At 62.8% G+C, this 14438-nt stretch overlaps 1 protein-coding gene across 5 annotated transcripts; it reads left to right on the forward strand.

Annotated features, from left to right (window-relative positions):
• The first annotated feature begins 389 nt into the window (after positions 1–389).
• TNFAIP8L1 (TNF alpha induced protein 8 like 1) lies at positions 390–13286 on the forward strand. 5 transcript variants are annotated; one of them, XM_070622666.1, is made up of 3 exons: positions 2302–2425; positions 5382–7022; positions 11064–13286. In XM_070622666.1, the coding sequence occupies exon 3, from the start codon at positions 11069–11071 to the stop codon at positions 11627–11629; it is 561 nt and encodes a 186-aa protein (XP_070478767.1). In that variant the 5' UTR covers positions 2302–2425; positions 5382–7022; positions 11064–11068; the 3' UTR covers positions 11630–13286. The 5 variants fall into 5 exon arrangements, with proteins under 5 accessions (XP_070478769.1, XP_070478766.1, XP_070478767.1 ...); XM_070622667.1 differs by having other exon boundaries at positions 2323–2425; positions 6886–7022; XM_070622668.1 differs by lacking the exons at positions 2302–2425; positions 5382–7022 and adding an exon at positions 390–743.
• Positions 13287–14438: the final 1152 nt, after the last annotated feature.

A 14438-nucleotide genomic window follows, 5' to 3' on the forward strand; every position in this document is an offset into this window, starting at 1 on the left:
GATAGATTCCACGTGCCATACCGCTGGCCCATTTAAAGCATCAGTTCAGGGGCTTTGGTATATTACATCATTCATTTTTTAAAAATCGTGGTAAATATATAAGGAAATTTACCATCGTGACCATTTTCGGCCACAGCTCAGCGGCATGAAGCACATCCACACGGTTGTGCCACCGTCCCCTCCATCCATTTCCAGAACTTTCCATCTCCCCAAACTGCAGCTCGGTCCCCATGAAACACTGACTCCCACCCTCCCCCAGCCCCTGGCCCCCCATCCACTTTCTGTCTCTGTGGATGTGGCTCCTCTGGGGACCTCCTGTGAGTGGACCACACAGTGTGTGTCCTTCTGTGTCTGGCATCTTACGTTTTCAAGGTTCATCCACGTGGCGTGAATCAGAACTTCCTTCCTTTCATTGTGGAAGAAGGTTCCATTGTCTGGATGGACCGCATTGTGTTTATCCGGCATCCGAAGATGGACACACGAGTCGTTTCCACCTTTCGGCGATCGGGAATCGCGCTGCTGTCAACATCGTTGTGCGAATAGCCCTTTGGGTCCCTGCTTGCAACCCCTTTGGCCGTGTACACGCCTGGGAGTGGAATTGCCGGGCCGGTGGTAACTCCGTGTTCAGCTTTTTGAGGAACCCCCAAACTTTAACAGCCGCTGCCCTGTGTTTCATTCCCACCGGCTACGAGCGAAGGTTCTCATTTCTCCCCATCCTCCTGGCGCTGTTTCCTCCTTGTCTGGTATGTGGGTCTGTGGGCTTGATAATCCCCATGTCACAGATTCAGAAAACTGAGGCTCCGAGACGGATGAACACACGTGGGCAGACGGCGACAAAGCTGAGTTTGAACCCACCTGGGTCACACTCCGCCCGTGCCCTCCGTGGACCCCCCGGAACCATCCGCTGGGGTTTGGTGGGATGTTAAAAACAGCTCCCTCTGCCTCTGTGACCCCCATTAGCTACCCTGATCCCCAAAACAGTCTCTATAATTTGGGCCCAGAGGCACGAAGAGATGGGTCTGGAACAGCGGGTCTCCGCCGGGGGCGATCGTGCCCCCAGGGGACACATGGCAATGACTGGAGACATTTGTGGCTGTTATGACTTTACTTGCTGGGGGAGGCCGCTGGATTGAGTGGGTGGGGGCCAGGGGTGCTGCTGGCACCCCACGCCGCATGGGCAGGCCCCTCCCCCAGCAGGAATTGCAGGCCCCCAATGTCAACAGTGCTGAGGATTGTTACCCCCGGGACTGGAGACAGCGCAGGAGGGTGAGTGCGAGGAGGTGGGTTTGAAACCTGGCCCTGCCACTTGTGCCTGTGCATCCTCAGGCCAGTCGCTTGCCCTCTCTGGGCCTCAGTCTCTCCCTCCAAAACAGCATAAAGAGACATTGTGTTTATTTTCGCCCCATGCTGTCGATGCCAGGGTTGCGTGTCCCCCGCGTGGGTGCAGGACAGGCACTCGACACAGCTTGTTGTCTGGCCTCCCTGGCCTTGGCGGCAAGTGGGATCCAGGGCTGCGGCTGCAGAGGAAGCGCGCAGCGGGGAAGCCGGGAGCTCTCCTGGGCCGGTTCCCAGGCCGCGCAGCTGCATCCTCCCGGGTCGGCCCCAGCTGGGCCCGGCGCCCCGCCCGCGGGCGGCCAGGCGGCCCCATTCCCACGGAACGAAGGCTGCATCCGCGAGGCCCGCGGCGGGGTCTCCACCGAGCGGCTGCCTCACGCCCCACCCCCCAATTTACCTGCGACCCCGAAAGATTTATCTTCAAATAATTCAGATTCGGCCCACCTTGGCGGGGGGGGGGGTCAAGAATGGGCATTTTTTTAAGGGGCTCCCGGGGGATTCTGATGGCGAGTGTTCCTCGGGGTTGCACTCTAAGATACATGCTTTTGCCCAAATCCCGATTACCCAGCTGGGTAAACTGAGTCCCCAGGGAGGAGGGGCCTGGCCAGAGCCACCCGATTGGTCTGTTCCTTTCTGGCTCTGTCTCCTTCTCTCTTCTCTCTGGTTCTCTCTGTTTTCGCCTCTAGGTCGGTCTCCTTCCGGTCCTTTCTTTGCAAGGGGCCCCCAGCAGGCCGCATCCCCCGCGCCCGCCGCATCCGGCCCCTCGGCGATTCCGGAGGAATCCCCCAGCCTCTTGGCCCCGCCCCTCCTGCGGGGTGGCTGCTCCCATTGGTTCTTTCGTACGCCGCTCGCCCTGCCATTGGCTGGGCGCATGCCCTCGGCCCGCCCCCTCCGGCTGGTCCTGTCCGTCCGGGCGGGGGCGGATCGGGGGCGTGGCGACGCGGTGGGCGTGGCCGTGGTGGGCGTGGCCAAGCTCCGCCCCGCCCCGCCCGGTCCCAGTCGGCGGCGCGAGTCCCTGGCCGTCGCTACGGCCCCTGGAGGCTGCCGGACAGAACCCCGACGGCCCGACCGACGGCCGGCACGAGAGCAGGTGAGCGAGCGGGGCCCGGCGCCCCCCAGCCACCCTCGGTCTGCCTCTCCCGCCCCCGTGGCCCTGCACCCCCAGTCTGTCTGTGCTCCTGCCTCAGTTTCCCTCTCCCTCCGTCTCCCTGTCGCCCTCTTGCCGGGTGGCGTAGGGGGAGGCAGAGTGGGTGGCGTGGGGCTGTGCTCGGGACCAGCCCCCCGTCCCTCGGGGACTCTGATGGACTCTGCCCCCTTCGCGCTTCAGGGTGCCAGGTGCCAGGGCCGGATTCCAGGGTCGGGAGGGCGTTCCAGGTGGCGCGCGGCCCTGGCAGAGGCGCGGGGGTGGGCCTGAGGGTGGCATTTGGCCGGGCCAGGCGGCCGGGAGAGCCAGGGCCACCCAGGATGGCCACCCGGGCGCTCCCCAGGGGCCCGAAGGCCTGGCCTCAGTTTGGCCAGGTGCGAACTGGGCCGGTGGGCGCCGGGGTGATTGGCGGGTGACCTGACCCAGATCCGCGGGCATCGCCACCCCCACTCCCAGGAGGCCGTCCTGGAGGAGGGGTGGCCCCAGCTGTGAACAGCCTCTGGGTTTCTTCTGGTCCTGCCTCAGCCCAGCTGGAGGGGGGGGCGGTGAATGCCCTGGGCGCCCCCCACCCTGCCCCCCGGTGGGGTGAGGGCGGTTCAGCCCAGTGGTCGGGGACTTCAGACCTTGGAATGGGACAAACGTGGGTTCCTGTTCACCATGGGACCTCGAACAAGGCATTCGATTCTCGAAGCCTCGGTTTCCTGTGTGTAAAATGGGCAGGGACGTAACTCCCTGGGGCTGCTTCCAGGATCAAAGGCAGGCGTGTGGGACTCACCTGTCCCCTCCCTGCCCCCCTCCCCCTTCCCTCCCCCTCACTCGCTCTGCTCCAGCCGCAGGGGCCTCCACATTCCTCCAACCCGCCAGGCACAGTCCTGCCTCAGGGCCTTTGCACGGGCTGTTCCCTCTATGCCCGGCCAGGTCCACAGGCGCCAATTTTAAAACATAACATATTGCTTCGTGGGCCGGGCCCAGGGAACGAGGAGGCAAGGGCTGGGCGGCTGGGAGGGGCGGAGGCGGCGGGCAGGGACGCTGTACCTATGGAAACCAGAACAAAGAGCTGTCGCCAGCCACCAAACACCTGGGCTGCGCTGTTCTCACTGGCTGGCCAGGCGGCCTGGGATGCCGGTGGCGGGTGAGCGTCCAGACCCCCTGGGGGCGAGTGTGGGGGGCTCCGACCCCGCTCTGCAGGGGCACAGGGGGGGCCCAATCGAAGAGACTAGGCAGGCAGGTGCAGATTCGAGGCCCCACGGGGTCCCCTCCCGCTGTGTGGCCTTGGGCCAGTCAGGTGTCCCCTTATCTGAGGCCCCAGCCGCCGAGGGGCCTTTGGGTTGCTTGGCGATTCGATGCGAAGGGTTCAGGGGCCTCAGTGTCCCTGTCTGTCCACTGGGGCCGGGGGAGGGTGCCTGGGGACAGAACTCCAGCTGTTGTCATGGGAACGTCCCGCCCAGCCGCAGACGCTGGACGGTGACTCCCGCTGGCCCGGGTCAGCCCCAGGCGTGGGACAGAGTCGGGGTGGGGGGGCCTGGAGACGCGGTCTGCGCACCTCCCCTGGGATCCCAGCCACCCGAGCTTGCCCCGAGGCACCCCTCACTGAGTCCTTGGGGTCTGCTAAGGCCCTGTCCTCCAGGCCTCAGTTTCCCTGGCTGGCCAGTGGGGCTCTTGGATGAGATCTCTGACTCTCTGGCCCTCTGGTGCTGGGAGGTCATTTATTCATTCAACAAACAGTTTTTGAGCACCTACTGTGAGCCACGCCTGGTGCAGGACCTGGCAGTGGCCAGGGCCGACCTGGTACCCTCCCTCCCTCGGCTCACAGGATCGGGGGAGCCACGTTCCTCCAGAAAAACCCTTACGCTTAGTGGTGATTGCGTGCTGGTGGTGGACGGACAGATGGATGAAGAAGGTAGTTGAGATGGGGGATCTGGGAGGCCCTCCTGAGGAGGCGACATTTCACATTCAGAGGGCTGAGTGACGAGAAAGAGACAGCCATGTGGAGACCTGGGGGGAAGAGCATCCCAGGCAGAGGGCACAGCCCGTGCAAAGGCCCTGGGGCAGGCGTGTGGGAGGAGCAGTGAGGAGGCTGGAGCCGAGGGAAGAGGGGCAGGGAGGGAGGAAAGAGGGCAGGGAGGGGACCGCGCAGGTCGTGCGGGGCCTTGTGGGACACAGGAAGCACTGGCTTCTGCCCCAGGGAGGGGAGCCTGGAGGGCTGCGGGCGGAGGAGGGCGGGAAGGACTCGGGGCTCCTGGGCGCCCTCTGGTGGCGGCTGCGGCGAGGACAGACCGTGGGGCGAGGGCGGGAGCTGGGGACCAGGACAGAGGGCGTGGAGGTGAGCAGCGGATGGGGCCGTGACCCCTGTAGCTGCTGTGTCCCCTTCCTGCCCGGTGACCCTGGAGCCTCCATCCCTTTCTCTCAGTCGGAGGCGGGGCTGTCTCGTCCGCGGGGTCTCCCGACGTGTGTGTGGGGCCCCCCAGCCCCCCCGGAGCCCAACAGGCGGCCGGACCCTGCCCGTCCTTGGGGTGGCCCTCGGGGGCTCCGGGGAACCCAGTCTGAGAACCACTGGTGTCCCCCTGAGCCGGGCCCGCGGGTGCCCCCTCCCTCTTGCCGCGTCTACATGGTCTGAGCGCCGGTGGACAAAGGGCTCGAGTTGGAGGCTCCGTTGGCGGAGGGCGTCGTGTGGGGACAAGGCCTGGGGGGGGCATTTGTCACGGCCGGTGGGGCCTGGAGGCCACCCTGGGCACTGCCACCAGCGCTGAGCGAGCAGAGACGGGGCGGGGTGGGGGGGCCCATGCATTATTGATGCCCTTTGTGCGGGGCATGAAGAATTCATGCGGACGCGGCCCGGCTCCCGGGAGCCACTCGCTGTATTTTCCGGAATGTCGCCATTTAATAATTTTGTCGTTATTAGAAATGACAGACTGTGATCTCACAGTGAATAAGTGATATTGGAAACAAAGGTGTGGACTGTGACGCGGCCGTGACGAGGAGCGAGGCCCCGATACAGCCGCACGTGGACGGACCTGAACCCACGACGCTCAGGGAGAGAAGCAGACACAGGAGGCTTGTGGTTCCTTTTTTTCTCTTTTGAGGAAGATTGGCCCTGAGCTAACATCTCCTGCCAATCTTCTTTTTTTTTGCTGAGGAAGACTGGCCCTGAGCTCACATCTGTGCCCATCTTCCTCTGCTTTCTATGTGGGACGCCTGCCACAGCATGGTGTGCCAAGCGGTGCCATGTCCGCACCCAGGATCCAAACCTGCGAACCCCAGGCCACCGAAGCAGAATGTGCGCACCGGGCCGGCCCTACAGAAGGCTTGTGCTTCTTTTTATATGAAATATCCCAGAATAGACGAATCTGCAGAAACAGAAAGTAGCTCAGTGGGTGGAGGGGGGTGTGTGTGGCTGCTCATGGGGACAGGATTTCTCTTTGGGGTGATGGAACCTTCTGGAATTAGCAGTGATCATTACCCAGCTCTGTGAATATATGAACAGCATTGAACTGTCCACTTTCAAAGGGCGAATTTTCTGGTCTGCAAATTATATTTCCATAAAAACTTATGAAAAAGCAAAGGTAATAATCCAAAATCATAACTTTCAGATTCTTTTATGACATTTTGCTGTGACCTCTGCTCTTGCTGCTCTTCTCACCCGGGGCATCTGTTTGGTGGAAACGGCGAGCATTTCTTCCCAACTCCGCGTTCGCGGACAGCAAGTTGGAAGCTTCAAATGGGCCATAGCGGGAGAATCTACACCACAGAAATTAGCGGACACCACAAATCAGGGCCTTGATTTATGTTCTATTGATTGTCTAGCCCAGGGGTTGGCATATGTTTTCTATGAAGCCTCAAAGAGTAAATTTTTTTTTTTTTTTTTTTTTTTTTTGCTGAGGAAGATTGGCCCTGAGCTAACATCTGTTCCCATCTTCCTCCATCTTGTATGTGGGACGCCACCACAGCATGGCTTGATGAGTGGTGCCATGTCCGCACCAGGATCCAAACTGGTAAACCCCGGCCGCCGAAGTGGAGCATGTGAACTCAACCACTACACCACGGGCTGGTCCCAGAAAGCAAATATTTGTGGCGTGGCAACCCCACCGTCTCTCTGGCAGCGGCCGTAGGCTCCATGTAAATGAACGCGTGTGGCCGTGTGCCAATAAAACTTTATTTACAAAAACAAGCCGGGGGCCGGAGTTGGCCAGCCGCTGGTGTCACTTAGGGGAATGTCCAGAATGAAAAGTAAACTTAAAAGTGCGCGTGTCTGCGGCGCTTTCCTTGTGAATGGCCCCGGCGCCGTGAGGAAATAGGCTCGTGCTCTTCGAAAACTCGTCTCCAATTCGGGAAAGAAGCTGCCCACGTGGCTGATGAACCCGAGTGGCATTCTCCTTGTCCTTGTCCCGCGTTGGTCTCGTTCACAGACAGGAGGACAGCGAATGACGTCCGTGTCAGAACCGCACTCGAGTGTCAGTGGCCACAGGGGTTGGCTCGTGACGTGAATCTGACAAAACTCACCTGGAACGTTCTGTGGGACTCAGTCGTCTGTGTGGAACTTACGGTAAAAAGTCCTGTGTCGTTTGTCACGTCTGTGAGCTGTGTGCACACAGGGTAAACCCAGGCGTGGTCGTATATGGGGACATGGGTTTTTTCTGGAAACCTGGTGGTTAGGAATTTTCGAGTGCGTGTCGAATGGGAGGCGGCAGTCACGGGATCCCCGAGGGGCAGCGAGGACCGTGGGAGGTGGGATGTCCTGCCCTGTTGCGTCCCCATCCCCCCCACGCCCCTGGCAGCAGGTGCACAGCACGTGCAAAGGCCCGGAGGCCACCAGGTTGCAGGGAGAAGGACACGGTGAGGCTGGAGCCGAGTGAGTGAGCGAGCGGGAGACTGGAAGGAGGGGAGGTTGTCGATGTCACGAGAGGTCGGCCCCGGCTCCTGAGTTTGGGGCCTGGAGGGACTGGGAAGAACGAGGTCCCCGGGGTCTGGGGCCATTCGCTGCCCAGGGGAGGCTCAGACACAGAGCTGCCCCGGGGCCTTTGCACTAGCCGTTCCCTCTGCCTGGCTCATGTTCCCCCAGACCTTGTCCTTCCACTCCCAGCTGGAGGGACGCCACCTCAGAGAGGACTTCCTGAGCGTCTCGGCCAAGGTCACCTGCTGTCCCTGGCTGTCACCCCCGACCCCCCCATTATCCTGTTTATTTCTGTGTTCACTGGCTTCTGGCGTCGCCTCCTTCCAGCAGGGGCGACACCGCCTCTTAGGGGCTTGTTTGGGAAATCCGGAGGGCTTTCTTGTCGCTTGTGACAATAACAGGATGTTCTGGCATCTGGGGGGGCAGGGACTGGGGACCCCAGGCGTCCCGCCACGCTCCGGGCCGCCCCTCGGCCCCCACGACTTCCTACATCCCGCCAGAAACCTAGACCCACGAGGGGGCGTTCTGCCCGGTTTTAATTTCCAGTGAATATTCCCCAAATGCAAGTCCTGGGTGGACGGAGGGCGGATGGTGCTCTGCTTTGAGCAGAATGTGTCCCGGTTCCCGCGATGCCCCCAGGGACAAACCACCGAGCTCGACTTTTCCATTCGTGCAGACCCAGATGGAGACACGGAACGTGGAACATTCTAAACCCTCTTCTGGCTCAGTCTCCCTCAGATTATGAGCTTTATCACCATCTGAGACTTTTAGTTTATTTTTTTATTTTTATTTTTTTTTGCTGAGGAAGATTTGCCCTGAGCTAACATTGTGCTGATCATCCTCTGTTTTTTAGTATGTGGGCCACCAGCACAGCATGGCTGCAAAAAGGAACCAAACCCAGGCCCCTGAGGCGGAGGGCACTGAGCTTAAGCACCAGGCCGCCGGGCCCGGCCCTGTGAATTTTATTTTTAAACTGGCAGGTGGAGGCGGACCACAGCGTCTGTGGATTCCACTTCAGGGAAACGGGGACACGCGGGTTAACAAGGTGGCCTGAGGTCTTGAAGGCTGGGATCCCGGGAGGGCAGGGTTACTGCTGTGTCCCCAGTGCCCGGGACACAGTTGGCGCTCCCTAACCGTTTATCGAGTGACTGAATGAGTGTTCCCGCTGAGCCTCCGAAACTTTAGGGGGACTTTGTGGCTTGTGATGGGAGTGGGCTGTTCTGGTACTCGGTGGGCACGGACCCAGGACACTGGCCATCTGGTCCCCAGGCCCCTCCTGGCCGCCCGCCCTCGGGCCCGGGGAGCGTGGCCGCAGGAAGGAAGGCCCGGGTTTATTCTGGTCCTCAGGCCGCTCCCCTGGGACAGCTGTCATCCCCCTGGCTGGCCGCTCGGATGGGGCGTTTCTGGCAGAACAATGGGACGGGGACGGGGACGGGCCCAGGTGTCGCCAGGCAGCCGGGGGCCGGAGGGGCTAGGAGTGGGGTGGGGAGGGCGGCGCCGCGGGGGCCCAGGCCCAGCGCCCCTCCTGGACCAACAGGCCCAACCTCAGGACTCGCAGGTGGGAATGCCAAGGCCCAGAGAGGGGCAGAGCCCTGCCTGGGGTCACACAGCAACCGAGACAGGCCCTTGGGGTCCAGGCGCCTGGGCCTCGTCGCAGGACTCAGGAGAAGGCCTTTTCCTCCCTGAGCCTCGGTTTGTCCCCCTGTAAACAGGGGAGACTGGACCCAGGGCCTCGAGGCCCCTCTTGATTCCGAGGTTTGCAGACATCCTTTCCCGCAGGCATTCAACAAACACTTATGGGGCACCTGCTGTGTACCAGGCCCTGGGCTCCCCCTGGAGACATGGGGTGAACGGGGGACCCAGCCCCTGCCAGCGCCGCTGGGCCAGGGACGGGGACACGGAAACCGGGGTGCTCAGGGTGGCGATAGAAGAGGCCCAGGGCGCCGTGGGAGCCCAGCTGGGGCATCTGGGAAGGCTTCCAGGAGGAGGTGACAACTTGAAGGATGAGCAGGAGTTGATGGGATGAGTAATGGGGGGCAGGGGAGTCCAGGTAGAGGGAACAGAATAGAATGTTCTAGAGAAACTGGTGGGAGGGCATCCGGGAACCAGCCCAACCCTGCTTGCAGCCCGGGGGGCCCTGGGGTTGGCCACAGACTTCTTCCCCAGGATCTGGTTACAGCTGATCGTCCCCATTTTACAGATGGGGAAACTGAGGCATGGGGCATTATGTTGCTCGACCAGGCGGTCAGAGCCGGCAGCAGGCCCTAAGTATGGGGCTCGTTTTGTCGCGGGGGCAGCTCCTGGCCCCCCAAGACTCGGGGTGCTGGGGAGGCATCAGGTGGGGAAGGCAGAGGGAGCGAGGCCTGCAGAGGCGGCAGGGGCAGGCAGTCACTGTGCTGCTGTGTGGCCTTGGGGAAGTGGCTCAGCCTCTCTGAGCCTGTGTAATTTCTTACTCAAAACAGGCAGCTGGCCCAATACCAGGGGAAGGGACGCAACGGGCACCTGCCGCCAGCTCAGGGCCGGCCACGCGGGGCTGAGTCCACAGCAGTCCTGGTCTGGCCCCGGCCACGGAGCCCCGGGGTCCGTGACTGGTGTGGGGGGCAGGGAAGGCTGGTCCAGTTACCCTTGTGGCCGCCCTGACCTCCGAGGACAGGCGAGAGGGTGGCCGAGGGTGGAGTCTGGGCTCACACAGAGACAGGCTTTGTGGGGGCTCCGGGGCGAGTGGGCGCCCGTGTGGCATTCCTGGCCCAGCCGGGCGGGGGTGGGGCTGGACTCTGACCAGGGCCTGGGCCAGGGTGGGGGCTGAGGGGCCTCGCTGTCAGTCTGGCTGTTCAGGGGTGGCTTCCTGGAGAAGGTGGTACCCAGGCTGAGCGAAGGATGAATATGCAAGGGGAAGAGGCAGGGGCTTAGGGGCTGGGGCTTTAGGGGGTGTGTAGGAGTTCACTAGGGAAGAGGCAGGGGCTTGGGGTCTAGGGTTTTGAGGGATGTGCAAGAGTTTACAAGGGAAGAGGCAGGGGCCCAAATGGGGAGGCCCTAGAGCCTGGGAGATCTGGAGACCACCATGCAGGAAGGATGAAAGGGGGTGGACGTGAGGAACAGACAGAGGGCCAGGCCTCTGAAGGCCTGCCCAGATTCCACCATTATACATTAATTCCTTTGACTTAGCCTTCTCTTTTTTTTTAAGAAACAAATTCCCTTAGGCCTCTTTGGGTCCCTCGTGTCCTCATCTCTTTAGTGTGGATGCTGTTTTGTCACGAGCTTCCCCGATGCGGTTTTCACGCTCTGTGCTCCCGCAGCTGCTCAGAGAGGGGGCCTCAGAGCAGGCGGCTCTTTTAGCCTGGGGTGCGCTCCCCCATGTTCTCCCCATCCCTCCCTCCAGGGGCCTCCTCACCCTGTGGGGGCGCCCCGCTGTGGCTCTGTCGCCTCCTCGATGGCGGCCCTCACCGCGCCTCCCTCCACTCCTCCCCACCTGGGCGCACAGTAGGTGCTTCACGGGAGCTGTGTGGCCCGGGCACGGCATGTCCTTCCCGGCGCCCAGAGCCTCCGGGCTGCCCTGAGACACCGAGTTGGTGAGGGAGGCGGCCGGATCTGCGCGGCCCGGAGCTCGTGCGCCCAGGACACGGACCGGGGACGCGGCGGGAGCCACCAGCGGTGGCGGCGGGGCCTGACGGGCGTGTGTCTTTCCTCCCGCAGGCCCGATGGACGCCTTCAGCACCAAGAGCCTGGCCCTGCAGGCGCAGAAGAAGCTGCTGGGCAAGGTGGCCTCGCGGGCGGTGGCGGTCGCGTTCCTGGACGACGCGAGCAGCGAGGTGCTGGACGAGCTGTACCGCGCCGCCAAGGAGTTCACGCGCAGCCGCAAGGAGGCGCAGAAGCTGGTCAAGAACCTGGTCAAGGTGGCCCTGAAGCTGGCCGTGCTGCTCCGCGGGGGCCAGCTGGGCGCCGACGAGCTGGCCCTGCTGCGCGGCTTCCGCCAGCAGGCGCGTCGCCTGGCCATGACGGCCGTCAGCTTCCACCAGGTGGACTTCACCTTCGACCGGCGCGTGCTGGCCGCCGGGCTGCTCGAGTGCCGGGATCAGCTGCACCAGGCGGCCGGCCGCCACCTCACCGCCAAGTCCCACGGCCGCATCAGCCACGTCTTCGGCCACCTGGCTGACGGCGACTTCCTGGCCGCGCTCTACGGGCCGGCCGAGCCCTACCGCTCGCACCGGCACCGGCTCTGCGAGGGCCTCTCCAGGATGCTGGACGAGGGCAGCCTCTGAGCGCCCCCGGCGGGGAGGATGGGGTGCGCGTTTGTCTTTTTGGTCCTTTCGTCCCAGTCCACCCACTCTGTCCCAGGCCAGACCCCCCGCGGCCGGCGCCCCGTGCCCGCTCGGAGGGTGACAGACCGCTCCCCACAGGACCACGTGCCTCCCCTCCCACCCCCTCTCGATGGGGAGATGGACTCGGCGTGGGGACCTCACGCGCACCTCGAGGTGGCCGTCTGAGCCGCGACAGGCGGTGGGGGACGCGTCTGCACCCTCAGACCACCGATGGCTCTGAAATCGGGGCTGCCCCCTCACGGGGTCCCGGCTTTTTCGTCCTTTGGGCGGCGTCCTGGGGACCTGGAGGAGCGGGGGCGTCAGGGCCGAGCAGCGTCCCCCGCAGACCCCTCGGTTGAATTCCTGACCCGGCGCCTCCCGTGGCACCTGGCTTGGAAATAGCGTTGCTGCCGAGGTTGTTCGCTGAGCGAGGTCATTGTGGAGCAGGGTGGGCCCCGACCCCGGGGGACTGGTGTCCTTATAAAAAGGGGACATTTGTGCCCGGACACAAACGAGAAGGGCGCACAGAGATGGAGGCAGGAGTCGGATGGATGCCCAGGAAGGCCCGCGACCCCCAGCGACCCCCGGCGGGAACCGGCCCACCACCCCTTGATCTCCGACTTCAGCCTCGGGAACTGGAAGTGCACCCGCTTTGGCGGTTCCAGCCGCCCCGTCTGGGGTGCCCTGTCCGGTGGCCCCGGGAACAAGCACAGGCAGCTGGGCTGCGGGCTACGGGGGGCCCATCGGCGAGGACGCCTCCATTGGGTCCAGATTGCCACCCTGACTCCCACATGGAGTGGACCAACCCTCCACATGCGTGACTTGTGTTTGTCAGAAGGGGGCATGGGTTGGAGAAGGTTAAAGGTCGCTGCAGGTCTGGCCACATTGGGGTCAGGATGGTTGTCCCGGGCGCCCCGGGTGGAGGGGCAGCGGCGTCTCTGACTGTTTTGCACAGCCGGGTCTGCCGAGGGCAAAGGTCACTAACAGGAGGCCTGCCGCAGGCCTTATTAGGCGAGAAGCTGGCTTTGCTCCATCCCATCGGGTGTCCAAGACGTTTGGGGTCAGCTGCCAACCTGAAAACCGAGGCAGTTGCAGCTCCCCATCTAGAATTGGAGTTTCTCTCGAAAACTGGCTGGTGCTTGCACTGCCTGCCCGGGAGCCGCACAGAGCTGCCCCGTCCCTGCTTTGCCACAGTCCCCACTGCTCCCTTTTGCCTCTCCCTGGCCTGCTGCGCCGGCTGGGAGATCCCGACCCCGGATTCAGGGCGGCCTGGCTGTGGTTTGGTTTCTGCTTCCCTGAAATAGCCAAAGGCTGTCGCGTGGGGGCCGGCTGTCCCTCCTCGGCCTCCCTTCTGGGCGAGTGTCCCCTCTCATCTCCAGTCGTCGAGACGGCTCTGCAAACTCAAGCAGGGACGTGCGTTTTGATGACCTGGAAGCCCCAGATGCCACCCTTTGCCCTCGGCTCTGCTGACTGACTCTGTCCACGCGTGTGGTCTCTGGACCTGGTCCCCACTGTGCTGTCCGGCCCGGCTTGGCTCTTTTCACAAATTTGAGATTGAATCTTAAAAAACCAAAGAGCATGACAGAACCCTTTAAATAAAGGCACATCTCCCATTTGCTTCCTGTGCACGTGGCAGTTCACTCGCTTGGCACCGTCTGACGGTTTCCTTGCACCCTCCCAGGGTTTTGCCATTGAAATTGAGGTTGTGTGGAATGTCACATGCCGGTGGCTTCAGTGACAGGTTTGGTCTCCGCTCTGCCAGGATGGCAGCAGGCCCCCACGAGCATTCCGTTCAGCTCCTCATCATGTGCAAAGATCCTGGGGCCGGGGCGGCTTAGATCTCGACATTATCTGAAAGCTACATAAGGATGCATGCACGTGGCACGCAGGGGAACAGGGGAAAGCTTGTATGTCCCGAGATGCCCCCCCCCGTGTCCCAGCGCACCGCACCCACTCGCTCTGCATCCCTGACGACGCCTGGGGTTGGGAAGTGGTGATCCAGGCTGAGTGTGGGCCGTGTCCCACCGCCTGGGGCTGCGGGGGCCCCGGGCCATCCTAACCATCTCCTGGCCCCTGTTGAGACGCGCTGGGTCCGCTGAACCTCCAAGTCGGGAGTGGGAGAGGCGCCTGGCTCTCGGCGTTGTCCCCACGACCCCCACAGGTCCCCATGCTCCCAGCCCTCGAGGCCGGGCTGTTCTTGGTCGAGTGACCCTCCTGTGGCCGCGCGCCCTTCACCGCTCCTCCCACAAGGTGGCACAGGCCACGTGTGCTCGCAGTTAAGGTGGCTGATGCTGTGCCCCCCGTGCCCCAGGGCCGGGTCCCCCTGTTCCTAGACGGTCCTCCCTCCTGCTCACGCGCCTGGCCTGACACCGCTCTACACGGGCAGCCGCTGCGCGTGTGGACGGGATGGGGGCCTCGCTCTGCTTCCTACGGGTGGAAGGAACCCTGACGCCCCCGGCCGCTTCTCCCCTGCCAGGTGGGGTCACAGAGGGACAGAGAGGCCTCCATCCTCCAACACGGCGCTCCGAGGACGACCCCCCGCCCCACAGCGCTGGGGCCCGGCAAAGGTCTCTTTCCCATTGTTTGTAGGTGCAAAGACGCAGTCAGAGGTCAGGCTGGGGGTCAAGCCGGGGGTCAGACTCCCAGGGCCCCTCTGAGTGGCTGGGAACTTTCGGGTTCCATCCATTTATTTTTCTTTGCCTGTGGGTGTTTTTTTTTTTTTCTAAGTCACTGTGTTGCAATGTGGCTTTAGAAACGTCGCAAGGCCACT

This window comes from Equus przewalskii, chromosome 6 (genome assembly GCF_037783145.1).
Source record: "Equus przewalskii isolate Varuska chromosome 6, EquPr2, whole genome shotgun sequence".
NCBI classification, from domain to species: domain Eukaryota; kingdom Metazoa; phylum Chordata; class Mammalia; order Perissodactyla; family Equidae; genus Equus; species Equus przewalskii.